Source organism: Cygnus olor, chromosome 25 (assembly GCF_009769625.2).
Source record: "Cygnus olor isolate bCygOlo1 chromosome 25, bCygOlo1.pri.v2, whole genome shotgun sequence".
In the NCBI taxonomy this organism is placed as follows: domain Eukaryota; kingdom Metazoa; phylum Chordata; class Aves; order Anseriformes; family Anatidae; genus Cygnus; species Cygnus olor.
Genome location: NC_049193.1, coordinates 4,488,124 through 4,516,101, shown reverse-complemented (window position 1 = coordinate 4,516,101; position 27,978 = coordinate 4,488,124). Strand labels below are relative to the sequence as shown.

General features: G+C 53.6%; 4 gene segments (V, D, J or C); all 4 read left to right on the top strand.

Moving 5' to 3' along the window:
• Nucleotides 1-129: 129 nt before the first annotated feature.
• On the top strand, nucleotides 130-12,384 carry LOC121059456. The segment is given in 3 exon segments: nucleotides 130-289; nucleotides 924-1,038; nucleotides 12,027-12,384. Coding segments are annotated over 3 exon segments (492 nt in total).
• On the top strand, nucleotides 7,426-8,425 carry LOC121059507. The segment is given in 2 exon segments: nucleotides 7,426-7,489; nucleotides 7,935-8,425. Coding segments are annotated over 2 exon segments (528 nt in total).
• Nucleotides 12,385-16,539: 4,155 nt separating the features above from the next.
• Nucleotides 16,540-18,312, top strand: LOC121059508. The segment is given in 2 exon segments: nucleotides 16,540-16,603; nucleotides 17,049-18,312. Coding segments are annotated over 2 exon segments (513 nt in total).
• Nucleotides 18,313-19,131: 819 nt separating this feature from the next.
• On the top strand, nucleotides 19,132-20,696 carry LOC121059530. The segment is given in 2 exon segments: nucleotides 19,132-19,536; nucleotides 20,347-20,696. Coding segments are annotated over 2 exon segments (390 nt in total).
• The last annotated feature ends 7,282 nt before the right edge of the window (nucleotides 20,697-27,978 follow it).

The following is a 27,978-nucleotide window of genomic DNA, read 5'->3' as shown; positions in this document are numbered from 1 at the left end:
CTCTCCTGGGGCGCTTGGTGGGGACGTGTGCTCTTCTGAGGTTCCTTCACACATGCAGGAGGATTGGTCTCAGAATGCACCTTGTTTATCTCATCCTCGCTGCCTTCCTGAGGCAACCACTGGGTAAGCATTGCCGGTGGCTGGCGGCATGATTCTCCTTCTCAGGAGACCATCACCCCCATCAACAGCTCTCTGCAGGGAGCTGCTCTTGAATTACTGGGAAAATGATCAGGTATCAGATCATGACTGTTTTGCACCTCTCTTCTGAAGATGCTCTTACTGCTGGAAAGTAAGGTGTGGGGTTTTTGTTTGTTTGGTTTTGTTTGGTTTTGTTTGTTTGTTGGTTGGTTGGTTTTTGTTACTTTGGAAGCCAAACACACAGGATGCTTGAAAGTGGATGCAACGAGATGGAAGGACCTCATCCCACTAGGGTGTCCCCCAAGGCTCTCTCCTGGCTGGCACAGGTCCTGCCCAATGCCCTGTTTCCCCTTTGTCTCCTGCCTGTCAGCACTGCCAGGGCTTCCTTTTCCTGCCATTCCTTGATCTCAGAGCCACATCTGAGCAGACAGGGAATGGGAACAGGATGAAACGTTTGCAGGCAATCCTGAGGTCCCTCACCCTTCCGGGAGTGTCTTGGTCCCAGCCCAGGAGGACCAAGCACTACAACCTGCTCCCAGGAGACTCTGGGCAGTAGGACAGAAGGAACTAAAGACAGCTCTACCCTGGGGGTGTTCCTGTGAGAGGTAATGAACATTACCTTGCTCTGGGATCCATGCTAACCTCTGGTCATAGACCTCCTGCCAAGAGATACCAATATTGATGGGGATCCTGCTGCAGTTTAAGGCACAGGGAGCCTTCCCATCCAGAAGCTTGCTTCTCCTCTAGGTTTCTGTGATCAGTTGCTGACATTTGGTTTCTTTCAGATGTCATGGGGCAGACCTCCGTCACCCAGCAAGAAGGACAAGTCACCGTGGAACAGAGAAACACATTCCAGACCACTTGCACGTATCAAATCCCCAGCTTGTATGCCTTGTTCTGGTACCAGCAGAAGAAGGGACAAGCCCCTCAACTGGTCACATATCACAACGCAGCAGGCACCAAGCAGAACGGCCGTTTCACCACGGAGCTGAACACTGTGGGGAAATCCAGCATTCTGCGGCTGAAGGAAGTTGAGCTCTCTGACAGCGCCTTGTACCTCTGTGCTGTGAGTGACACCCTGCTGCACAGAGCTGCCCTGGCTGAGCAACAACCCCGGATGGGGTGGGGATGTGTCTGTGCAAGGCAGAGCTCTGGGATGGGGCCCTCAGCTCTCCCCTGGCAGCGCCGCTTCCCCTGTGCACTCCGAGATCTGCCAGCCAGATCCTCTTTCCCAGTGGGACTGGTGTCAGTGGCTTGAAAGGAAGGAGAAGGTGGTGAAAGAGCCCCTGCCCTCAAACTGTTCTCCCTGTGCACCCATGGACAAAGCAGCTTTTGCCATTTGCTTTGCAAAAAGCTCATGGCCCGTTCTGATCTATGCGCTCTGCTCTGCACCAAGGGCTGGAAGCAAGAGGTCAGAGACTCACCTGAGCATGGCAGTCCCATGCAAAAAGCTTCTTTGTCCTCTGACTTTCCCCATAGGTCTGGTAGGATGGACCGTCCCTGGGTGGGCATTCCTACAGAACATAATGTTGTTAGCACACAGCATCAGCAAGAACAGGATCTCCCAAGCTGCCCAGCGAAGTGGAAATCCCTAGGCAGGGAGGAACACAGGAGATCGGACATGGTTTCTTGTGCGTTAGACATATCCCTATGACTGTGTCCACCACCACAGAGGTTGGCCATGCCAGGAAGAGGGCTGGACTGACCGAGAACTGCTTCATGGCGGGGGAAAGGCGGGCCCTGCAGAGCAGCCAGGGTGGGGTTGGGCATCAGATGCTGTCCTTGGATGGCCCTGTCTGATGGGAGCTGGGGGTGTGCCAGGGCAGTGAGGGGCCTTGTGTGCGGCCTGGCCAGGCTGATTTCACCCTCAGTCTGCGAGTCACCTCTACCCTGCAAAGCTGTGCAGCTCCTGGGCTGTGCAGGGAACGCTTTGGGATGAGGAAGGAGTATAGGTCACCTTCCTTGCCACTCTTGCTCTTGTGTGCAGACCATGCTCCCACATTGTGCAGACTGATGGGAGGATGAGGAGAAGAATGCTCAGGGCTGTTCCAAAAGCTGTTTCTCACAACAATCCACTCCTGAATCCTTTGGGCCCTCTTCTGATGGAGCCTCTTTCACCAGCACGATGTAGCCAGAGCAGGAGAAAGTCCCTTCTGTGCAAGCTTGGGAGATGCTGACCTCTCAGAGCTTCCAGCAGCACCAGGCTCCTCATCCAAGGACAGCGGTTGCCAGGCTCCCCATCTGCAGGACATACTGTTAGGCCAAAGGGGTGCATTAGGGCAGAGATGCCAGAAGACAGGGCCTGGTCACAACTGGCTCTGGAGGAGCTGCAGAGGTCTTCCTCAGCTCCAAGGGACAGTGCCTGAAGGGTCCCCACTGCCCCGTGTCCCACCGTCAAATTCCTGTGCAAATGATGAAAGGCCCCCTCCTGTGCTCACCATTCCCCTGCCAAACAAGGCAATGCCTTTCTTCCGTGGCAACTTGAGACCACCAAGAAAAGTTTCACGTGGAGGAAGAGGGTGGGATGCAGAAAACTTTAATGACTCTCAGGAGGTAAATTAGGTGACTTCTAGAAGAGGCTGTCAGTGCAGGCAGCACCAGGAGGTACCAGAAGTCCGCACCTCACAGAATCACAGAATCATCTAGGTTGGAAGAGACCTCCAAGATCACCTAGTCCAACCTCTGACCTAATACTGACAAGTCCTCCACTAAACCATATCACTTAGCTCTAAATCTAAATGTCTTTTAACCTCACAGCTGAGGATGCTGCAATCAGCAGCAGACATGGAGGATTCCACAGTGGTGTTCTGTGGGTAAGAGCTGAGGATGGGATCTGGCAGAGCAATGATCACAGGAGAGGGCTGGATGATGACAGTGGAGTTCCAGCAATGCCTGATGCAGGGCTCGTAGCAGCTGCTGACCAGCGGGGCTGGGCCAAAGGGCCAGCACAGCATGCACTGTTCATAGCAGGACATGTCTTGGGGCTGCAGGTGAACCTGGGAGACAGCGTAGGGAGGAAGAGGAGCACAGGGAAATGTGAGGAGCAAAATGTCTTCATACATACAAGATCCAAAAAGAGTGATTGAGACAAATAAGGCTCCTGCCTCTCTCCGAGATGAAAATCCAACTCAGCCAGGTCCTACACAGTCTCTGAGTCACACCTTTCCTCATCCCTCTCTCGTGACCACCATCGCGAAGACCCAGTGCAACTGGTATTGTCATTACTAGAAAAAGACATACAGAAAGGGTTTCAGACATACTGAGTTCCCATACAGAAGAAGATGAGGGGGTAGAGGAGTTGGGCTGCCTTTTCTGGTGGCCCTGCACTGCCCCAGGCCCAGAAGAAGCCTCCACGGAAGTGATAATTTTCTAGTGTGCTCATGATGAAAGGAAAAGCTCCCAGCTACTGACATGGGCTGTGGGGCTGCTTTCTCTTCTATGCTGGCTTTTCATTTCCTGGCTAATGCCACACCCATTTCCACTTGGAGGCTTCTTCTGAGCACTGGGATGGAGAGGCCCCAAGATTTCTGGGCCAGGACTGTCAGTGGTTGCACAGCACTCAGCTCAAGCATATGATGGTTTCAGCACAGGCTGGAATCAGTGATGCTGTCCTGGTTTCCAGGTTTCCAGGCTGGTGGGCTACACTGTGGGGTTTCTCGTCTCTTCCTCCTAAAGCTGCCCTCTGGAGAAATGGGCTGACCTCCTTGGACTCCTCTCTATGGGTAGTCTCTGCACATCCCCACACTGCGCTGTCCTCTCCTTTGGAGCCTTGTCCTGCTCAGAGCGCCACAGCTCTGCCCTGCCAGAAAGGTCCCCAGCATCTCTTCTATCAGATGCCCTTGGCCTCTGCCCTTGCCCTGACAGGGTAGTCGTTTGTGGGGCAGAGCCCTTGTGAACTCACCAGAGGCACTGAGTGCACACATGTACCTGATGTCTGCATGTGCAGATGTGTGGCCTCATGTTTCTGTGCACGCAGTCTTTGCACCTGCATTTGTCAGGGCATCTATGGAACTGTGTGTGCATGCATGCACATGCATGTTTGCGTGTGTCCATGGATCTGTTTGTGCAATGTGCATGCACTCTTGGTATGTGCTAGTGCACGTGTGCACATAATTCACCTGACCTTAGGCATGTGTCCAGCTGATCCCAGGGCCTGTAGTGTCATCTCTGTGTGGTGGTGCCAGGTACTGGTGCAGCCTCAGGAAAGGCCCAGGAAGTGGTCATGGCACCAAGCCTGCTGGGATTCAACAAGCATTAGGACAACACTCTCAGACCTATGCTGTAATTTGTAAGTAGTCCAGTGTGGAGCTAGAACAGAGACGCTCATTTATCCTTGTGGGTCAGTTCTAACTCAAGATATCATATTGTTCTGTTATTCTATGGTTTTCAGAGACAATGAGATGCTATGTGGACAATGTCTTTTTAAAATGTTGGTCTCGGTCTCCTCAATTAACATCAGCTACAGGCAGGTGTGGAGTAATTGCCTGAGGAAACTTGGAAATTAAACTGATATTCACATTTTAAAGAAAAAGTACAGCACTGAAGAAGCTTCCAGGGTGGAGTGTAGCTGCACAACATTAAAGTTCCCAAGGCCTCCAACCTTAAATGTTCATCACACTGGGACAACCTGGTGTGATGATTCTAAGAGGAACAGTACGGAGTGTGGAGCAGAGTTGAGACTGCGCCTAGGCTTAGTGATTCTCCTTTAATGAAATTATCCCTATCTCAACTCGTAAACCCATTAGATTAAATCATATTTTCTCCCCACAGCTTCCATTGAGGAGGGGAAGTGAAAGAGCTGTGTGGTGCTGTTTAGTTGACCATTGGTGTGAAACCACCACAGCCTGTGTGCTAGATTTGTGCAAGTGTCTGTGGGTGCAGATTTTTGCATGATTCCACACAGGTGTGCAAGAGGAGGTGTGTGTTTGTGTGACCCCCTCACAAGAAAATATGCTGGCCACCTCAGAGCATTCTCCACTGCTCTGCCCATGAGCTCCAGAGAGCAGCCAGGGCAAGAAGGAACCTGAGAACAGCTGAACAATCACAGAACAAACCCAGCCCAGAAGTGCCCACAGCACACGCACTGATATGCAACCTTCTGTGTCTGCAGACCCCCTTCTCCTGACCCTAGGAAATCCACCCTGAGCTACTGGCAATTTTAGTCCCCAACGAGGACAGGTCCACACTAGTTTGGATCCTTAAACTGGGATCTCCTCTTCACACTCATGGCCTAGGACCAATCTGTGGCCATCTGCCACCCACTGCAGTACTCCAGTGCCATGGGGGGGAACGTCTGGGCCTATCTGGTGGGAGGCCTGTGGGCTGAGGCCACACTCCCCCTCCTTGGCACAAGTGGCACTCCCCCTTCGTTGGCCCTGTGCTAGCCCTATACAATCACAGTTTCTTCTGGGACTCGCTATCTGTCATGCAGCTGGCCTCTGCTGAGAGCTTCTGGACTGGTGTGCTCCTTGACTACAACAGCACCACCAGTTTTCCTGTCCTCCCTGAGCTCCTGCAGGGTGCTCCTGGTGTGCCTCTCAACGTAGACATGTGAGGACACTCAAGACTGTCAGCTCACTCTCACTTTTTCGTGCCTGGGGCCACGTTCCCTCCTCTATACCCACGCCACTGCCAATGTCTCCCTCAACAAAGTGGTGTCCATCTTCTCCAGGGCTGTGATGCCCCTGCTCCATGCAACAATCTACAGCCTGGGGACCCAGAAGGTGAAAGAAGCCATGGGAAAACTGATAAACTGAGGGGGGTTGTTTGTTTGTTTTCTTTGCTGTGTTGCTTGTCTGTGCTTTCAGGAACATGCTGTTTTCTCTACTCTCATCGGCAATGGAGATGGGGCAGCAGCCATCACTGCTTCCACACCAGCCCTTATTTTCTTTCTTACCTTTCAGCTTCTCCCTCCTTTTTTCCTTCCCTAGAGGCAGCCCTTCAGCACTAGGGAGAGGGGCAGAGAGAAAGAACAGCAGGAAGCTGGAAACAACACACAGGGATACAAACCTGACTGACAGATGACGAGGGAGGCAGTGAGGAGACCAAATGTGGGCAGTCACACCACTTGGGGGGATACACAGGCCTGTGGCTGTGTTTATGCCACTGAGGTTCTAAGATCGGGGACCTTGTCAATTGGGATGCTAAGAAAAGAGGAGGCATTCAACAAGCATACAGAGACCGAGACCAGAGAAAACAAACACAGAGGCAATGACAAGAGACAAACCTCACCATTCACACCAGTTGTTGGCCTATCAAGAAGCCACAGGTGCCACTGCCAGGAAGATCAGCCTGGGCCTTGCACCTCCTACAGCTGTGGGCCAGGACACAGGCTGGGATGGGTGCAGGACAGACCTATACAACCCCATGAGGGGACATGCAGGGCAAGGGGAGCCGAGACGAGCACACAAGGGCAGACAGAGCAGGGTGTAAAAGGGGCTGCCTTGTGTGCTTCTTGGGTCTTGCAGCTGAGCACCACCATCTGTCCTGTCCTCTTCTGGAATCTTTCCTTACCTCTGCGTAATTTTGCTCTGTCCCATGTGCATTTGTGCTCCAAGGAGAAAGTGCCAGCTCCTGGTGGAGCAGCAGGAGTGGATTTGGTGCCAGGTGCTGGAGTCAGACTGGGGGCAGGGACATCCCTGGCCTGTGCTGTCAGCTGCTGGAGCCAGGGGGTCCCCGTGAAGCTCCTGGAGCAGGGAAAAGTGGGTCTCAGCCTCCAGGCAAATGCGGCAGGAGCGTTTTGGGTCTCCAAAAGCAGCTACTGGGGGTACCAGCCCGGCTGTATCTTCCCCAAATGGAGTGCGCATGATCCCGTCTGTGTGTCTCCCGGATATGTGCTCAGTTTCCATACCAGTGGAGCTGTCAGCAGTGCCGGCCACAGCCAGGGGACCAGCGCTTGGCAGCACAGCGCTACCAGGCCCAGTCTAGCCCGGCCCGCTGCCCTCCGCCAGCCCCTCCTGCTGGGGACGCTGCAGACGGGCAGCTGCTTTCTCCACTCCCTCTCCCCCTCCCACTCCCTTCCCCTCCCCTCTCCTCGTCCGTGCCGAAGGAGCTGCCTCAGCCTTTCCCCGCACTCGCCTCCGCGTCCCGGGCTGGGCTGCAGGACGGGCAGAGCCCCGCTGGCAGCAGCCCAAGCCCTGCCCGCCCACAGGCGCCCAGCACTCGCAGCCCGGGCCAGCCCCCGAGCGGCCCCGGGGCGGAGCTGGCGGCGCCGGGCGGCGGCGGCGGGGAGGAGGCGGCGCGGGCGGAGCAGAGCCGGGGCTGGCGGGGGCAGCGCGGCGCGGGCGGCGGAGCGGCGGGATGCGGCAGGGCCGGGCCGCAGGGCTGGCGGGGCTGGCCGCGGTGCTCCTGGGTGCGCGGGGCTGCCGGCGGCGGGGACGGGACGGGGGCTGCGGGGGGCCGGGGCCGCCCTCGCTGCTGGCCCGCCGGCTTCTTACGGACCTCGCTCCCCTCTGTCCTCCCTCTGCAGCCATCCCGTCTGCCTCCAGCGAGCTCAGCCGGCCGTTCCCTCCCACCTTGCCTTGCTCCCTGCCTTCCTCCTCTCCTTTCGGCACACCCCCGCTCATTCCTGCCTGCTTCCCTTCTCCTCCTGGCTCGGCTCGGACCCTCCTTCCAAACAGCCCTGCTCCGACCTGGTCCCCAAATAACCATTCCCAGAGAAATGTCTTTGTGTGCTTTCTTCTAAGAAAATGCTCCCATCAGCTGTCAACCGTTTTCTTCTCTCCTCTCCCCTTGTGTGATATTTTGGTGGCAGCAAAGCCCTTTTCTGAGTTTTCTCCTCCTTTTCTTCTTGGCAGTGGCTGCAGGCAGAGCCCAGGTGCAGCAGGAGCCACGGGCAGAGACCAGGGAGGGCACCGGCATCAACATCACCTGCTCACACCCCAACATCCAGTCAAACGACTACATCTATTGGTATCGTCAGCTCCCGGACCGAGGACCCGCATTCCTCGTGTGGGCTTCTAGTGGCTCCAAAGCACTGACGGACCTGGCAGGGCGGCTATCGGTGGCAGCAGACCGCCGGTCCAGCACCCTGTGGCTCGCCCAGCCCCGGCTTCGGGACGCGGCGGTGTATTACTGCGCCCTGAGAGCCACGGGGAGAGGAGCCGGGGCTGCGGCCGGGCAGGAACCGTGGCGGGCGGGGCCGGGCGTGTGTGGCGGGGGCGAGGCAGGGGCACAGCCCCCAGGGGGCGCTGCCGCTCCGCCCGCCGGGACCACGTCGCCCCGCAGCCCCGGGGGGGCACCCGCCAGCCCGGCCCTGACCCGTCCCCACTGAGCCCCTTCGGTTCTTCTGGGTGGGACGCTGGAGGTCCGGTGTGGGTCGGACCCAGCTGGGTGTGAGGGGTCAGGACGGCACACTCAGCGATGCGGAGGAGTGAGTGGAGGGGCACATCTGACTGCATGAGCTGTGTGTGGCACCAGAGACCTCCACACAGTCCAGTTCCCACTGCTCCTTTCAAGTTGCTAACACCTTGCAGAGAGAGGCCTGCAAATCAGCAGGTGTTGAAATTTGACACAGAGATGCAAAGCTTCCTTCCCTCCCCATCTGCACCATGTTTGTAGTTCCTGGGAGCCCTTCCCAGGGGCCCTGGCCAGCAGCTTTGGCATGGAGGGCACCTTCTGCCTGAGTAGCAGCTGGCAATGCCAGAGACATCCAGTCCTGCTGAATGCTTTCATTAAGGCCACGAGCAGTCGGAAGGAGGGCACCCTTGGCCAGTTTGTGCATGGTCCCCGACCAGGGCACACAGGTGGTGACAGCATAGGTGACAAGGGGGCTTCGGAGAATGCAGGAAGGCTGGAGAAGGGGGCTGACCAGAGCCTCAGGATGGTGCAAAGGAGCAAAGAAAAGCATTTTCCTCTTGGGCAGGAAGCACCCCCAGAGTAATGCGGGGTGGGGGCTGGCTGCCGAGGAAGCAGAGCCTCAGGAAGGGGTTTTGGGTGCAGGAGGCACCCAGCCACACACAAGCCAACAGCGTGCCTTTGCAGCAAAGGCAGCCAAGGGCCTGTAGAGCTGGGGAGGTCAAAGCGGTGCCCTGGGGTGGGTGGGGCCGGGCAGGTGAGGCAGGGGCAGGGATAGGGGTACAGACACAGCCAGGCTCGCCAGGAGACTCTTCCGGTGCTTGGAAGTCCCCTTGCAGGGCCTGGATTTAAACAGCACGGGCCCAAGGGAGCATCGGAACAGCTACGCTGGCTTTCCTCCATTTTCTGTTGTGGTCACTTCTTAAGAACTTGTACAGGATTTGTCCCAAGCCCTTTGTTAGCGCTGCTATGTCATCCTGGCTATAAGAAATGTCTCTGCTGGACACTCACTCTAATGAGACCTTCTGAAACCTTGAATGATACAGTGACTACACCATACCTCATCCCACCCCATCAGGACACAGCCAGACTTCTGGGATGCTGCACCAAAGGATTCCTCACTTATTTCTGCGGACTTGATTAAAAGGCAATGTTCCCAGGTGGTAGAGGAAGGAAACAGGAAAGGGGTTAGAAACAGGGTGCTAGTTGTACCCAGAATAAAAAAACCATCCCTAGAGAAATGAGGACCCCAGGAGGTGTTTTGTCCCATGCCTTGTTTACCCACTCTGTTTGCCACACTCCTGGTCCCTCACGCTCCCCAGGGGCTGCCTTTGTACAACAGAGTGGGGTTGCTCCTGGCTCCACCCAAGTCTCATCAGCCACCATCTTGAGTGTTTCCAGCTCCTGGCAGCTGCCTTGGTGTAGGAAAACCCCTGCAGGCCATGATCCCCCTGCTCCACTGCAGGATGCATTCTGCTTCAGAGCGGATCACCTTGGCAGTGTTCCCAGCTGGTAGAGGAAGGATCGTAGAATCGTAGAATGAATCATAGAATCATAGAATGGCTTTGGTTGGAAGGGACCTCAAAGATCATCTAGTTCCAACCCCCCCTGCCATAGGCAGGGATGCCACCCAATAGATCAGGTTGATCAGGGCCTCACCTAACCTGGTCTTGAACACCTCCAGGGATGGAGCATCCACAACCTCTCTGGGCAACATCTTCCAGTGCCTCACCACCCTCTGAGTGAAGAATTTCCTCCTATCCTCTCATCTAAATCTCCCCTCATTTAGTTTAAAACCATTCCCCCTCATCCTGTCAACATCCAACCGAGCAGAGTTGCTCTCCACCCCTTCTACAAGTCCCCTTCAAGTACTGAAAGTTCGCAGTGAGGTCACCCCGGAGCGTTCTCTTCTGAAGGCTAAACAGCCTCAGCTCTCCCAGCCTTTCTTCGTAGGAGAGGTGCTCCAGCCCCTTGATCATCTTTGTGGCCCCCCTCTGGACTCGTTCTAATAGATTGACATTCTTCTTGTGCTGGGGACTCCAAACCTAGATGCAGTACTCCAAGTGGGGCATCACAAGGGCATGTTAGAGGGGGAAAATCCCCTCCCTTGACCTGCTGGCCTCTCCTCCTTTGATGCAGCCCAGGATGCAGTTGGCCTTCTGGGCTGCAAACACGCACTGCCAGTGCAGCGTGAAAGGAAACGGGAGAGGTGGTAGAAACAGAGTGCTAGTTGTTCCCAGAGGAAAAAGAACCATCCCCAGAGAAATGAGGACCCCAGGAGGTAGTGTAAAACCCCAGTGGGGCAAGAGCCCTGAAGCCTCCTTCAGGGGAGGTTTAGGTAGGATATTAGGAAAAATTTATTTACTGAAAGGGTTGTTAGGCATTGGAATGGGCTGCCTAGGGAAGTGGTTGAGTCACCATCCCTGGAGGTCTTTAAAAGAAGTTTAGATGTAGAGTTCAGTGATATGGTTTAGTGGAGGACTTGTTAGTGTTAGGTCAGAGGTTGGACTAGGTGATCTTGGAGGTCTCTTCCAAACTAAATGATTCTGTGATTTGGTGACTCTAAATCAGGAGTGTGCAGAAGAGCAGGCGTTTCTCACTGAAGAAGGAAGGATGCCATTGAAGGATCAGTGCAGGAACAGACTCTTTCTACCACAGGGACCAAAAAGCCACCATGTTCCCCAGCTGTGCAGATGTTGGCTGCAGAAGCAATACTGTCACTGGTGGAGGAGGACCCCAGCCAGGTATTTCAAACACTCCAGGAACAAGCATTTTCTCCTCCCCCTTTCATTCTTTGTTCCCCTTGCCGAGTCATTTCCTGCAGCTCTGCTCTCCTGGGGCGCTTGGTGGGGACATGTGCTCTTCTGAGGTTTCCTCACACATGCAGGAGGATTGGTCTCAGAATGCACCTTGTTTATCTCATCCTCGCTGCCTTCCTGAGGCAACCACTGGGTAAGCATTGCCGGTGGCTGGCGGCATGATTCTCCTTCTCAGGAGACCATCACCCCCATCAACAGCTCTCTGCAGGGAGCTGCTCTTGAATTACTGGGAAAATGATCAGGTATCAGATCATGACTGTTTTGCACCTCTCTTCTGAAGATGCTCTTACTGCTGGAAAGAAAGATGAGACACAAGAAACACCTCCTCTCCTGATCATCTCAGATCTTCTTCCCTTCCTTTCCTATTGCCAACCATCCATGCCACTCTGCCCCTCTCTTCTGACACTCTGGGCAGTAGGAGAGAAGGAACTAAAGACAGCTCTACCGTGAGGGTATGGTAATGGCCTTACCTGTGGGAGGTAATGAATATTACCTTGCTCTGGGATCCATGCTAACCTCTGGTCATAGACCTCCTTCCCAAAGACGCCAACATCCATGGGATTCTTGCTGCAGTCGAAGGCACAGGGAGCCTTCCCATCCAGAAGCTTGCTTCTCCTCTAGGTTTCTGTGATCAGTTGCTGACATTTGGTTTCTTTCAGATGTCATGGGGCAGACCTCCGTCACCCAGCAAGAAGGACAAGTCACCGTGGAACAGAAAAAAACGTTCCAGACCACTTGCACGTACCAGAGCTCCTATTTTTATGCCTTGATCTGGTACCAGCAGAAGAAGGGACAAGCCCCTCAACTGGTCACATATCACAACGCAGCAGGCACCAAGCAGAACGGCCGTTTCACCACGGAGCTGAACACTGCGGGGAAATCCAGCATTCTGCAGCTGAAGGAAGTTGAGCTCTCTGACAGCGCCTTGTACCTCTGCGCTGTGCATGACACCTTGGTGCAGGGAGCTGCCCTGGCTGAGCAACAACCCCGGATGGGGAGGGGATGTGTCTGTGCAAGGCAGAGCTCTGGAATGGGGCCCTCAGCTCTCCCCTGGCAGCGCCGCTTCCCCTGTGCACTCCGAGATCTGCCAGCCAGATCCTCTTTCCCAGTGGGACTGGTGTCAGTGGCTTGAAAGGAAGGAGAAGGTGGTGAAAGAGCCCCTGCCCTCAAACTGTTCTCCCTGTGCACCCATGGACAAAGCAGCTTTTGCCATTTGCTTTGCAAAAAGCTCATGGCCCGTTCTGATCTATGCGCTCTGCTCTGCACCGAGGGCTGGAAGCAAGAGGTCAGAGACTCACCTGAGCATGGCAGTCCCATGCAAAAAGCTTCTTTGTCCTCTGACTTTCCCCATAGGTCTGGTAGGATGGACCGTCCCTGGGTGGGCATTCCTACAGAACATAATGTTGTTAGCACACAGCATCAGCAAGAACAGGATCTCCCAAGCTGCCCAGCGAAGTGGAAATCCCTAGGCAGGGAGGAACACAGGAGATCGGACATGGTTTCTTGTGCGTTAGACATATCCCTATGACTGTGTCCACCACCACAGAGGTTGGCCATGCCAGGAAGAGGGCTGGACTGACCGAGAACTGCTTCATGGCGGGGGAAAGGCGGGCCCTGCAGAGCAGCCAGGGTGGGGTTGGGCATCAGATGCTGTCCTTGGATGGCCCTGTCTGATGGGAGCTGGGGGTGTGCCAGGGCAGTGAGGGGCCTTGTGTGCGGCCTGGCCAGGCTGATTTCACCCTCAGTCTGCGAGTCACCTCTACCCTGCAAAGCTGTGCAGCTCCTGGGCTGTGCAGGGAACACTTTGGGATGAGGAGGGAGTATAGGTCACCTTCCTTGCCACTCTTGCTCTTGTGTGCAGACCATGCTCCCACATTGTGCAGACTGATGGGAGGATGAGGAGAAGAATGCTTGGGGCTGTTGCAAAGGCTGTTTCTTACACTGTTCCACTTCTGAATCTTTTGAGACCACATGATGCCCTGTCATCATATCCCACAAGACACCTCACATGACAGACGTCCCAGAAGCAGCCCTTCCTCACTCCTCAACTCCCTATCTTAATTTAATGTAATTATCCCTATCTGAAGTCGTAAGCCCTTTAGGGCTTATATTTTCTCCCCACAGCTTCCATTGAGGAGGGGAAGTGAAAGAGCCATGTGGTGCTGTTTAGTTGACCATTGGTGTGAAACCACCACAGCCTGTGTGCTAGATTTGTGCAAGTGTCTGTGGGTGCAGATTTTTGCGTGATTCCACACAGGTGTGCAAGAGGAGGTGTGTGTTTGTGTGACCCCCCTCACAAGAAAATATGCTGGCCACCTCAGAGCATTCTCCACTGCTCTGCCCGTGAGCTCCAGAGAGCAGCCAGGGCAAGAAGGAACCTGAGAGCAACTGAACAACCACAGAACAATCCTGGCCCAGAAGTGCCCACAGCACACGCACTGATATGCAACCTTCTGTGTCTGCAGACCCCCTTCTCCTGACCCTAGGAAATCCACCCTGTGCTACTGCCAATTTTAGTGCCCAACAAGCATGGGTCCACTCTAGTTTGGTTCTTTTCTTTTATTCCATAGAGCGGGATTCAGAGTGTAAGAGCATGGTGGCAGTCACCCCTCCTTGCCTCTACAGGCCAGGACGCAGCTGCTGTCCCCACAGCTAGAGAGTTCAAAAGAATGGCATTAGCTTTATGTACACGGAGACAGGCTGAGAAATCCTGAGCAACATGATCTGATGAGGCCTGTTCTGAATACAGGATTGGACTATGTGGGTGCTGGAAACAGCAAGGAGATTAGGAGCAGCCAAACTGTACAGAGGGCCAATCATGCCTGCCCAGCTTCATTGTCTCCTATGCAAGGTGGTTGGCACTGTGGAAATGTGAGGGCTGTGAATGTTCTCTACACAGATTTTAGCAAATTCAGAAATGGGTAATTCTGATTAGATGCATGGAAGAAATAATTACCCTGAAGGTGTTCAAGGCCTGGAGCAGATTGCCAAAGAGATGCTATGGGAGCTCCATCCTTGGAAGACTTTGCCTGGACTTGATCCTGAGCAACCTGATCTGATGAGACCTGCTTTGAACACAGGGTTGGACTACATGCGTGCTGGCGGTGCAGCCTGTGATCCGCTGGAGGTTTTCTCAGATGACCACTGGCTAGGACTGCTCAGGAGTCTTGGAGCAACCTGCATAATCACCACATCTCAGCCTTGGTGGGATGTTGTTGTCAGATCACTGTTTCTGTTAATTCCCAGTGTGCCCCTTGTTCTCATACTGATATCGCTCATGACATCAAAAGCTGATGGAGGGAACAGCACTCACGCACATTGCTGCTCATGTAAAAAGATGCATGAACTCATCGGTCCACACACAGGCACTCCTGGATGCATACTGAAGTACAGTCAGGCACACACACACACACACACACATAGGCGTGCACACACAGTGAAGAGAGGAGAGTCTGCTCACGTGAAGCCCAGGGTTGGGATCTTACTTTCTACTGTCTCTGCAGGAACATCCTGGCTTGCTGAGGCCCTGCTGTTTTGTCTGTCCAGAAGATATCGAGGGGTGGAGGAGAATGAATCCTGAGCAGCAACTCCATCTCCTCCTTCCTCCTTCCCCTGGTAGCTTCCCTCAGGGGTGAGGGGAAGGTCTACAGAGTGGTTTCTTTTGTTGCTGCTGGGTTTGTCTGAGAGCTGAAAGATGCTGCTCTTCATCCTGGACTCAGTCATTGACCACTTCACCCAGACTGGGAATCCAGACTGGTGCCCAACCAGCCCTTGCATCCTTCCATGCAGTTTGTCTTCGGCAACCTCCCCTTCAATGACATTTGCCAAGTCTTGGTCGGGATGCCTCATGCTTTTAGATGCCTTCTCTGCAGAGAGGACCTTTCTTTCTTACCTTTCAGCTTCCCACTCCTTCTTTCCTTCCCTAGAGGCAGCCTTTCAGCACTTGCGAGGGGGGCAGAGAGAAAGAACAGCAGGAAGCTGGAAACAACACACAGGGATACAAACCTGACTGACAGATGACGAGGGAGGCAGTGAGGAGACCAAATGTGGGCAGTCACACCACTTGAGGGGGTACACGGGGCTGTGGATATGTTTATGCCACTGAGGTTCTAAGATCGGGGACCTTGTCAATTGGGATGCTAAGAAAAGAGGAGGCATTCAACAAGCATACAGAGACCGAGACCAGAGAAAACAAACACAGAGGCAATGACAAGAGACAAACCTCACCATTCACACCAGTTGTTGGCCTATCAAGAAACTACAGGTGCCACTGCCAGGAAGATCAGCCTGGGCCTTGCATCTCCTACAGCTGTGGGCCAGGACACAGGCTGGGATGGGTGCAGGACAGACCTATACAACCCCATGAGGGGACATGCAGGGCAAGGGGAGCCAGGAGGAGCACACGAGGGCAGACAGAGCAGGGTGTAAAAGGGGCTGCTCCATGCACTTGTGTGGCTGGGCCCTGCATCTGAGCACTGTTGTCTGTCCTGTCCTCTTCTGGAATCTTTCCTTACCTCTGCGTAATCTCGCTCTGTCCCATGTGCATGTATGCTGCAAGGAGAAAGTGCCAGCTGCTGGTGGAGCAGCAGGAGTGGATTTGGTGCCAGGTGCTGGAGTCAGACTGAGGGTGAGGTCGCCCCTGGTCTGTTCTGTCAGCTGCTGGAGCCAGGGTGTCCCTGTGAAGCTCCTGGAGCAGGGGAAGGGGGTCTCAGACTCCAGGCAACTGCGGCAGGAGCGTTTTGGGTCTCCAAAAGCAGCTACTGGGGGTACTGGCCTGGGTGTATAGTCCTCAAATGGGGTGTGCACGACCTTGTCTGTGTGTCTCCCGGATATGTGCTCAGCTTCCATACCATTCGAGCTGCAGGCAGTGCCAGCCACAGCTGGGGAACCAGTGCTTCTCATCAACACACGACCAGGCCTAGTCCACCCAGGCCTGCTGCCCTTCACCTGCCCCTCTTGCTGGGGACGCTGCAGACGGGCAGCTGCTTTCTCCACTCCCTCTCCCCCTCCCACTCCCTTCCCCTCCCCTCTCCTCGTCCGTGCCGAAGGAGCTGCCTCAGCCTTTCCCCGCACTCGCCTCCGCGTCCCGGGCTGGGCTGCAGGACGGGCAGAGCCCCGCTGGCAGCAGCCCAAGCCCTGCCCGCCCACAGGCGCCCAGCACTCGCAGCCCGGGCCAGCCCCCGAGCGGCCCCGGGGCGGAGCTGGCGGCGCCGGGCGGCGGCGGCGGGGAGGAGGCGGCGCGGGCGGAGCAGAGCCGGGGCTGGCGGGGGCAGCGCGGCGCGGGCGGCGGAGCGGCGGGATGCGGCAGGGCCGGGCCGCAGGGCTGGCGGGGCTGGCCGCGGTGCTCCTGGGTGCGCGGGGCTGCCGGCGGCGGGGACGGGACGGGGGCTGCGGGGGGCCGGGGCCGCCCTCGCTGCTGGCCCGCCGGCTTCTGACGGACCTCGCTCCCCTCTGTCCTCCCTCTGCAGCCATCCCGTCTGCCTCCCGCGAGCTCAGCCGGCCGTTCCCTCCCACCTTGCCTTGCTCCCTGCCTTCCTCCTCTCCTTTCGGCACACCCCCACTCATTCCTGCCTGCTTCCCTTCTCCTCCTGGCTCGGCTCGGACCCTCCTTCCAAACAGCCCTGCTCCGACCTGGTCCCCAAATAACCATTCCCAGAGAAATGCCTTTGTGTGCTTTCTTCTGAGAAAATGCTCCCATCAGCTGTCAATCGTTTTCTTCTCCCCTCTCCCCTTGTGTGATATTTTGGTGGCAGCAAAGCCCTTTTCTGAGTTTTCTCCTCCTTTTCTTCTTGGCAGTGGCTGCAGGCAGAGCCCAGGTGCAGCAGGAGCCACGGGCAGAGACCAGGGAGGGCACCGGCATCAACATCACCTGCTCACACCCCAACATCCAGTCAAACGACTACATCTATTGGTATCGTCAGCTCCCGGACCGAGGACCCGCATTCCTCGTGAGGGCTTATAGTGGGTCCCAAGATGTGACGGACCTGGCAGGGCGGCTATCGGTGGCAGCAGACCGCCGGTCCAGCGCCCTGTGGCTCGCCCAGCCCCGGCTTCGGGACGCGGCGGTGTATTACTGCGCCCTGAGAGCCACGGGGAGAGGAGCCGGGGCTGCGGCCGGGCAGGAACCGTGGCGGGCGGGGCCGGGCGTGTGTGGCGGGGGCGAGGCAGGGGCACAGCCCCCAGGGGGCGCTGCCGCTCCGCCCGCCGGGACCACGTCGCCCCGCAGCCCCGGGGGGCCCCCGCCAGCCCGGCCCTGACCCGTCCCCACTGAGCCCCTTCGGTTCTTCTGGGTAGGACGCTGGAGGTCCGGTGTGGGTCGGACCCAGCTGGGTGTGAGGGGTCAGGACGGCACACCCAGCGATGTGGAGGAGTGAGTGGAGGGGCACATCTGACTGCATGAGCTGTGTGTGGCACCAGAGACCTCCACACAGTCCTGCTCCCACTGCTCCTTTCAAGTTGCTAACAGCTTGCAGAGAGAGGCCTGCAAATCAACAGGTGTTGAAATTTGACACAGAGATGCAAAGCTTCCTTCCCTCCCCATCTGCACCATGTTTGTAGTTCCTGGGAGCCCTTCCCAGGGGCCCTGACCAGCACCTTTGGCATGGAGGGCACCTTCTGCCTGAGTAGCAGCTGGCAATGCCAGAGTCATCCAGTCCTGCTGAATGCTTTCATTAAGGCCACGAGCAGTCGGAAGGAGGGCACCCTTGGCCAGTTTGTGCATGGCCCCCAACCGGGGCACACAGGTGGTGACAGCGTAGGTGACAAGGGGGCTTCGGAGAATGCAGGAAGGCTGGAGAAGGGGGCTGACCAGAGCCTCAGGATGGTGCAAAGGAGCAAAGAAAAGCATTTTCCTCTTGGGCAGGAAGCACCCCCAGAGTAATGCGGGGTGGGGGCTGGCTGCTGAGGAAGCAGAGCCTCAGGAAAGGGTTTTGGGTGCAGGAGGCACCCAGCCACACACGAGGCAGCAGCGCGCCCTTGCAGCAAAGGCAGCCAAGGGCCTGCGGAGCTGGGGGGGCCAGGGGGTGCCCCGCAGTGCGTGGGGCCGGGCAGGTGGGGGGGGGGCGAGGCGGGGGCACAGCCACAGCCGGAGCCACGTGGGGGCGCTGCCGGTGCTTGGAAGTCCCCTTGCAGGGCCTGGAGTTAAACGGCACGGGCCCGAGGGAGCATCGGAACAGCCACGTTGGGTTTCCTCCGTTTTCTGCAGTGGTCACGTTTCAGGAGCTTGTTGTACAGGCTTTGTCCCAAGCCCAAATGCAGCACCTCTGGCGCTGAGATGACGTCCTGGCAATGCAACAAATGTCTGTGCTGGACACTGCCTCTAGTGACACCTTTTGGAACCTTGGATCTTGCCCAGGGACTGAGTCGTTGAGGAGTTTGCTGCACTAGTCAGCGCTGTTGAAGGTCTGCCCTTGGAGCAGGATTCACTCCTGTGTGTGTGTGCAGAGGTGCTGACTGCTGAGCAGAGGGCTGTGGTGGGGCGTCCTTCCCTGCCAGAGGGAGAACGTGGCTCTACCTGGGGGGGGCTTTCTGCAGCAGGCACTGTCAATGGAGATATTTCCTTGCAGAGCCTTCCGCCTTGCTCAGGGAAGAGGTGAAGTATAACCAGACTGGCAGAGAAAGTTGGGTACCTGGGTCTAGGTGCCTTTGTCTGTGCCTGGTCCTACCTCCATCCAGACAGCCCCTAGGGAAGAAGAGGACAAGGGCAGCAGAAGGCATCCCTTCTCCATTGACAGCAGAGGTGGGTGCAGGCCTCTGTGTCTGGCCGGGTTCAGGATGGCAGGGGGAGGCCACTGGGGACACTTGCCCCTTGCTGGGGCTGCCCACCTGCCAGAAGGGGCAAAAAGAGGGAAGCACGCAGTGACCATGTTGGTGTCCTTTTGCCTTACCGCTGACCAAGTGAAATGTCCCAGCCTTCACAGGCCTGCAGCTGTGAGCTAACTGCACAAGTGTGAAGCTCACAGTGCTGGAAAACCTGTGACTGGCAATGGGGAACCTGGGGCACAGCAAAGATTGGCTGGATTCCTTTCTGACTGCTTTAACCACTGGTCCATCCCCCTCTTGAGAGCCTTGCTGTGGCAGAGGTGTGCCCCAAGGAGCAGCAGGGGGAGAGCTTTGCTCCACCCTCTGTGCTGAGGTTCAGAGGCTGCTTTGAGCTGGCAGAAGGGGAAGTGAACTCGCAAGCTTGAGCTCCCTCTTTCCAGGCACTCCGTGGGCACCCTGTGAAGGCGAGAGCGTGACATGGTCCTGCTTTTTCTGGCAGCCTTGATGGCACTGTCAGACTTTGGTGAGATGTGACATTCAGGAGGGCAAGCCAGGGACAAGATGGCATCCCGTCATTTCTGGAGGGGGGAAATTGGAGTCCTGCCTCCCTGGAAGAACTGCAAGTGCTTTCTGTATGGAGAGCAGGGGTTGCAGATGAGAACAGGAATCAGTCTGGGAGATGTCAAGAGCAACGAGTGTACAGGGATGAATAAGCTTCTGCACTTTCCTTTGCAGATGCCTAGCATTCTTACATGCATTGTTCATAGGTATGGATGGTGAAAGAGAGGTTGCTGCTAGGGAACAGATCAGAGTGGTAGATAGGAGCTTGTGCCCTCCTAAGATGTCCTTGACAAAATGTTGTCAGCATATCTGGAGATGGACATAATCCTCGGTAGACTTGGAAGGAAGGCTAAGACCATGCAAGAACTGAGATGCTGCATGAGGACAAAGCAAGGACATATCAGGTCAGGTGAAGTTATGGAGTAAACATTGCCGTAAGTAATGATGAAGTGAGGAAGGGCTGGAATGGCTCTCTTGTGCTGCAGGAAGAGAGACAAACTGTTAATAGAGCTGAGGGACAGAGAGAACAGATCTCAAAGCCTGGTGAGATACTGCTAAAAGGTGGGTAAGCTGACAGACTTAGGTATGGGAATTGAATAACATCTGCAGAAAGAAGAGTGCATGTGTACTTAGCTCAGCATTTTACAGCCTGTGAAAAGGGAGATGGAGAGAGGAGACAGTGAGCAAGTTGGTGAAATGAGAGACACAGGAGAGAGAAGGGGAGAACAGATAGACCTTCAAGCAGTGCTGAAATGCTGTTCTGTCTTTGCAGGTCATGCACAGGACTCTGTGCTGCAGTTTGCACAAGAAACTGCCATCCAGGTGGGACACAACGCTACTCTGCACTGCAATTTCTCCACCAGCAGCTCTGCTTTCTACATCTTCTGGTACCAGCAGTGCCCGAATCAGTCCCCTCAGTTTTTGCTGCAGGTGAGCACGTACAAGTTTCATGGGGATTCTGGGAGGTTCTCCTCTGTGCTCTCCATGGAGAACTCCCAGGTGCTTCTCCACGTGCAAGATGCCAGGCTCCAGGACAGCGCTGTCTACCTGTGTGCACTGAGCCCACACTGGTGCCTGCAGCATGCAGCTTTATACAGGAAGGTGCGGGTGCTGTGAGGAGCAGCTCCCTCTCACCAGTGTTTGCATGGAGCTCTGAGCTGAGCCTGCCCAGCAAGGACACCTGGGGCTTGTCATGGGGCTGGCTCTCTCCCTACCTGGCCTGTGTAACAGGGACAAGTACTATTAAGAACATGCTGTGGTATCTTTTACAGCTGTGTCTATGTCCAGGGTCATGGGGAAGGAATCAATAAGGCCAGCAAAGAGCTATTGAGAGCTGCTGCATGAACTCGTGAAATTACCTGGGGCTGGGAGTCAGCATTAAGAAGATGCATCTACTAACCTGCTTCCCGCCGCCTACACGGACGACCACTGTTGGGGAATGGGGCTCTTCTTGAGAGATACGATCACTCTTGTGGTTTTACCAGCTAGGCAAAACAGCCTGGGGAGGGAAACTCCCTTCTCAACCCTACATCTGGGCATCAGCTAAACCCTCAGCAAGTGAAAAACCTCCATCAGCTGGAGACTGGGGAAGACTCTCTGTTCACCACAGAGAGGTGTCTCCTTCCTTTTGATACCATCCTTCTGCTCTGGAGCATAACCAGTGAATGTCTAGAGATGTTCCTGTGTCCCTGCGTCTGTGCTGGTTTCTCTGCCCATCACAAAACCGCTGGTCATCCCAAACCTCAAGACTCGTTTGTCCATCTGCACACAGTACTCTTTTCGTGCTGTTTGGTGGCACAGTGAACTGTCGCTGGAGAGCAGCTCTGGTGGAAGCCAACATAACCAGCCATGGTGGCTTAAATGTGACCTTAGCTGGATTTTGCTCACAATGGGAGGAAATGTTTAAGTGTTTGAAGTGAGGCCTTCAAAGGTGACACACAAAGCTCCATCTTCATGCCAATGGGAATGGGGGAAGGATGTGTCTCAAGGAGGGACAAGATGGAGCAAATAGGAAGGAGGCAAGCAGGAGGCACTTGAAAGAGATAGCCATTGCCTGTGGTAACAGGAAGGTATGTGGCTAGCTCCAGTCCCACTGTTGGATGGATCAAGGAAGTTGTGGTTTGGATGTCAGCAAAAAGATGTATTTGATACTGTTCTCATGCTTGAGAATTACCCATGTGAGAGAGGGTTCTGCATTTTGTGAGAAAAGGACAACAGGAAGACCAGATAATAAATGTGCTTGAAGATGGGGGCAATACTAACTCATTCCAAAATTATATTATAAATGTTGTTGTTTTTTTTTTTTTTCTCCTCCCCATCATCCATCAGATACGGATTGCACATTAGGCTAATCCTTCTCCCTTCCTTCACAGTGGTACCTCCCTGGATGTGCTGAAAAGTGAACGTCAGGACTTAGCATTGGTGAAGATTCACTGTAAAGAATTTCTTCCTAATATCTGGTTTGAACATCCACTGGTGCAGCTTTATACCATTACTGCACATTCATTGGTTGCCAGGGAGAAGAGACGTTCCTCTCCATTTTCCCTCCCCAGGAAGCTGTAAGAAAGCAATGAGGTTGCCTCTTAGCCTCCTTTCCTCCATACTAGATTACCCAAGTGTCCTCAGCCTCTCCCCATTGGACATGCCTTCCAGCCCATTTATCAGCTTTGTTGCTCTCCTCTGGACACCTTCAAGTATCTTAATATCATTTTTATGTTGTGGTGCCCAGAACTGCACACACGATTACAGGTGAGACTACACCAATGATAAATATAGTGGGAGAGTCACCTCTTTTGACTGGCTGGCTAAGCTGTATTCGATGCACCCAAAAAATAATGGTTTACCTTCTTGGATGCCAGGGCATACTGCTGACTCTCAACTGCTGACTCTCTTAAGCCTGCTCTCAACCAGCACTCCCAGACCCCTTTCTGCAGGGCTACTCTCAAGACTGTCATCTGTCAGTCTGTACTTGCGTCTGGAATTACTCCATGTCATGTGCAGAACCCAGCATTTGCTCTTGTCAAATTTCGTGCTGCTGCTGATGGCTCAGTGCTCAAATCAATGTAGATCTCCCTGCAAGGCCTCCCTCCAGAGAGGGTGACCCAGTGTTAATATCATCAATGAACTTGCTAAGCATGCGTTCCACTCCTGCCTCCAGATCACATACTAAAATATTGAACAAAACTGCCCCTAGAATTGAGTCCTTAAGAATAGGGGCCCTGGAAAACTAGTTAATATTCAAGGATCACCTCCTCCCAGTTCAAGAGCGATGCATCCCAACAAAGATGATGTCAGGCAAAAATGCCAGGAGGCCAGCATGGATGAAGCAGGAGCTCCTGGCCAAACTCAAACAGAAAAAAAAGGAGGCCTACAGAGCGTTGAAGCAACGACAGGTAACCTGGGAGGAATACACAGAAATTATCTGAGCAGCCAGGCTAGGAAAACTGAAGTCCTATTAGAATTAAAATTGGCCAGGGACATCGAGGACACGAAGAAAGGTTTCTGTGACTACATCTGTGATAAAAGGAAGACTAGGGGCCAGACTTCCAATGAAGTTCCCACTGACTGAAAAAGGCGAAACATAATCCCCATTTTCCCCATTTTTAAAAAGGGAAAAAAGGAAGACCTGGGGAACTACAGGCCAGTCAGCCTCACCTCTGTGCCCAGCAAAATCATGAGCACGTCCTCCTGGAAACTGTGCTAAGGCACATGGAAAATAAGGAGGTGATTGGTGACAGCCAACATGGCTTTACTAAGGGCATATCGTGCCTGAGAAATCTGGTGGCCTTCTACAATAGGGTTACAGCATTGGTGAATAGGCAAAAAGCAATTGACATCATATACCTGGACTTGTGCAAAGCATTTGACACTGTCCCACATGACATCCTTGTCTCCAAACTGGGGAGACATGGATTTGACAGATGGACCACTCGGTGGGTAAGGAATTGGCTGAATGGTCACACTCAAAGAGTTGCGGTTCATGTCTCAGTGTCCAGGGGGAGATCAGTAATGAGTGGTGTTCCTCAGGGGTCAGTATTGGGATTGGGGCTGTTTAACATCTTTGTCGGTGACGTGGACAATGAGATCAAGTGTACCCTCAGCAAGTTTGCTGATGGCTCCAAGCTGTGTGGTGTGGTCAACATACTGGAGGGAAGGGATGCCATCCAGAGGGACCTGGACAGGCTTGATAGTTAGGCTCCTGTGAACGTCATGAAGTTCAACTAGGCCAAGTGCAGGGTCCTGCACATGGGCCAGGGCAATCCCAAACACAAACATGGGCTGAGTGGAGAATGGATTGAGAGCGGCCCTGTGGAGAAGTACCTGAGGGTGTGTTGGTTGACAAGAAGCTCAACATGAGCCAGCAATGTGTGCTTCCAGCCCAGAAAGCCAACTGTATCCTGGGCTGCATCAAAAGAAGCGTGGCCAGCAGGTAGATGGAGGTGATTCTCCCCTTCTACTCTGCTCTCATGAGATCCCACCTGGAGCACCGTGTCAGCTCTGGGGTCCCCAGCACAAGAAGGCTATGGACCTATTACAGTGAGTCCAGATGAGGGCCACAAAGATGATCAGAGGGCTGGAGCACCTCTCCTACGAAGACAGGCTGAGGGAGTTGGGGTTGTTCAGCCTGGAAAAGAGAAGGCTTAGGGTAGACCTTCTAGCAGCCTTCCAGTACCTAAAGGGTGCCTACAGGAAAGCTGGGGAAGGACCCTTTGTCAGGGAGTGTAGTGATAGGACACTGAAAGAGGGTAGATTTTGATTAGACATTAGGAAGAAATTTTGTAATCTGAGGGTGCTGAGACACTGGAACAAGTTACCCAGAGAAGCTGTGGATGCCCCATCCCTGGAAGTGTTTAAAGCCAGGCTGGATGGGGCTTTGAGCAAACTGGTCTAGTGGAGGTTGGTGCTAGATGATATTTAAGGTCTCTTCCAACCCCAGTCATTCTATGATTCTGTGTTTGTAACACTGCTAGTGACTGGCTACCAGCCAGATCTAGCCCCATTCACTATGACCCTTTCAGCCCTACCATTGAGCCAGTTCTTAACACAGCATTGCATGAACCTGTTCATTTCACAGCTGGACAATCTATCCAGAAGGATATTGTGAGGGATGGTATCAAAAGCCTTACTGAAATATGAAAATATAACTCCCATTGCCTTCCCTTCATTCACTAAGTGGATGGTCTTATTGTAGAAGGATATCAGATTACTAAGGCATGACTTTGCCTTCATGAACCCTTGTTGACTATGTCTGATAATAGCTTTGTTCTTGAAATGTCTTTCCATAGCCCTTGGGATAATCTTCTCAGTAATTTTTCCAGGTAGTGAGGTTAGACTAGTAGATCTGTAGTTTTCTGGGTCTTCTCTCCTGCACTTCTCATAGATTGGTATAACTTTGGCTAGCTTCCAGTTATAAGGGACCTCCCCAGATTCCCAAAACCTTTGCTAAACTGTTGAGAGGGTTCCAACTATAGTTAACTGCTAACTCCTTCAGTACTCTGGGGTGAATCCCATCAGGCCCCCTGGAATAATGAACGTTCAACTGATACAACTGGTCCCTTATAATTTCAGTGACCACAAATGGAAAGTCACTGCTCCCCCAGTCATCATCCTCCAACTCAGAGGACTGCCCAAGCTCTACCATTAATATTAAAAACTGAGGCAAACAAAGAAAAGGTATTAAATGTCTCCACCTTTTCCTCATCCTTACTTGTAAGGTGACAATCTTCAAGTATCCATTCAATGTTTTATTTTGACCTTCCTTGCTGTTGACATATTTTAAAAAAGCCTTTTTGTTGTCTGACACCACAATGACCAGTGTCAACTCAAGATGAGCTTTGGCTTTTCTTGTTTTCTCCCTTATTGTCTTGGTTTCTCTCCTGTTACCACCTTGCAGAAATCTGCAAATCAACAGAGGCTGGAAATTATACACTGGGTCAGATTTCATTTTCAGGACACTCCCAAACACTGCAGAGCTGTTTTCCCTTTCCTTCCTTCCTTCTTTCCTTTCTCCCCTCTGTTCTCACATTAATGGAGGAAGTCCTCACCCTGACAGCCAGCCTTGCTGACCCATGTGCCTCAGCCATATGCTTGCGAGTCTCTTTCCTCAATGCCTGCATCTCCTCTACCACCTCCCCTGTTCCTTGCCTGCCCTGCCTGCACCTGGCTGCTGCACTGTGTCTGGCTCCAAAGACCTCTTGGGACACCTGAAGGCTCCGGCTCTCAGGGACACCTGAAGGAACAGCCCTGCAGACTGAAGGAACAACCCCGCAGGTCCTGCAGACTGCCACTGTCCGTGCCAAGCCTTCCAGGCTGTGTCAGGTTCCTGTCAACAGATGACCAAATAGACCTCGAGGAGCCACTGACTGGAATGTTTTGCTTCTTTGCCTCACAATCCCTGAGGGCTCCTCTTCCATACTGGAAGCCGGTTTTGCAAAGCTCTTCTGTGAATACAAACAACGCATTAACACCATCTCCACCAAACTGCTCTCCTTCCTTAAGACCCAATCTCAGCTGCTTCATGGCCACTTTGATCTGCCTTTGTCCTTTCTTCACATTTAGCTTTGGGAAATCTCGTTTCACTCTGTGGGTACCCCTCTCCTTCCCTGGCCTTTCTGGACACCACTGCTACAGGGTGTCTCCGAAGTCCTGTGCCTCTTCCTCTCAGCCTCTGTGCTCCTCTTGATGAGGATGTTGAGTTCTTTTGCCTTCTGTGAACATTCAACCATATCATATTAATGGTATGTTCAATGTTAACTCTGCCATGGCTGACAGATGTGCCTGAAGGGAGGACACAGTGGAAACCTCATGGACCTTTTAAGACTGTCAGAGATCTCTTCCAGTCCCCAAGCATGTCTCCTCTGTCTTGTGCCTTGGGATGTATAGGAGAAGCAGACTGCTGCAATGCTCCTGATAGTGCCTGTCAGTGAGGGATTTCCACCCCTGGACACTGCCAGGTCCTCCTGGGAGTCAATGCCGGAGCCAGGCACATCTTCTGACACCTGTCTATAAAGGCCTGCCAGCATTGTCTCAGAAATGCATCGCAGAGGAGACAGATTCCCATCCAGCCCATGTCAGGTTGGTTCTCCTGAAGACAAAGAGGCAGCTGTCGCTCCTTCCTGTGAGGGATTTCACAGCATAGGGATCACAGGGTGACAAGAGTAAAATGATCTCCCTGTGCACCAGAGGGATGCTGAGCTTAATGGGTGTCTCGTCCAAGCTCAGCTCCCTTGTTCAAACACATCCTACCCACTGTTGTTTTTTTTTTCCATGCCAATGACACTCATCAAGATCTTCACCGCAGGTTTATATTACCACTAACAGACTCCTTGTGCATTCAAAGTAATTATGAATAGGGCAATTAAGACACCAGTGTTCATTGGAATTACCAGGCATATGACTTTGGTTAGTCACTCCAGGGCAATGGTCCATATATTCTTCACAAAAAAATGTTCATCTGCGAACTGTCTTCTTCTCCCCTTTCCTGCTGAGTGACCAAGTAGTTTTCTGAGTTTTATTCTTCTTTTCTTTTCAGCTGAGGCTGAAGGCAGAGCCCATGTGCAGCAGGGTACATTCCTCCATACATTCTGGCCTGGCTCTGTCTCACCAACAATGTTCCTCAATTTTTTTTTTTCTGGGAAAAGAGTCATCAGAGCTCAAAGATCACTAGTGATCTTTGGCTTGTCCTCCTCCTTTCTCAGCAGTGGCTGCAGGCAGAGCCCAAGTGTAGCAGGAGCCATCAACAGAGACTACTAGCACATCACCTCACACATCAACATCACCTGTTCACACCCCAGCATACAGTCAAACAAGTATGACAGTATTCTGGCAGAGGTCCTGATCCAGCTTTGGTCAGAACCAGAGTCTCTGTGGCTCTGCTTTGTTCCCAGCTTTTGCCACAGCTATCTAATGGTCCACAGACCCTCATTCTCCACCTCTTTGCAGAGCTGCCAAAGAGCAGGCAAACATCCTAATGCCTAATCACTGAGCTGAGTATCCTTCTCTGTTCTACAGATGATCAAATGATGATCCTCTCACCACCCAGTCAGCATAAAGTCAGCTTTTTGTAAAGTAAAAAAAACAGAGAAAATCTTAGGAAAGCACAGTAAAACTAAGAAATGCTCAATCAAACAATAGAAACAATTGGTTTTGTTTGTTTGTTTGTTTTTGGTGTGTGCATACAAAACGAGAGGATCTATATGTTAATAAAAGGTGTCCCCACTCCTGAGATCCAGGAGACAGCAATAGATGAGATGAAGACGAACATGGAGATGGAGATAAAGATGAAAATGAACATGAAGATGGGTAGGTTCTGCTTGGTGTCTGGTAGCACTGGGGGCCCAAAGGCAATTTGGTTTGGCCAGCCCTGAACTCAGGCAGGACTCAGCATTACCCATGGCAACAAGAA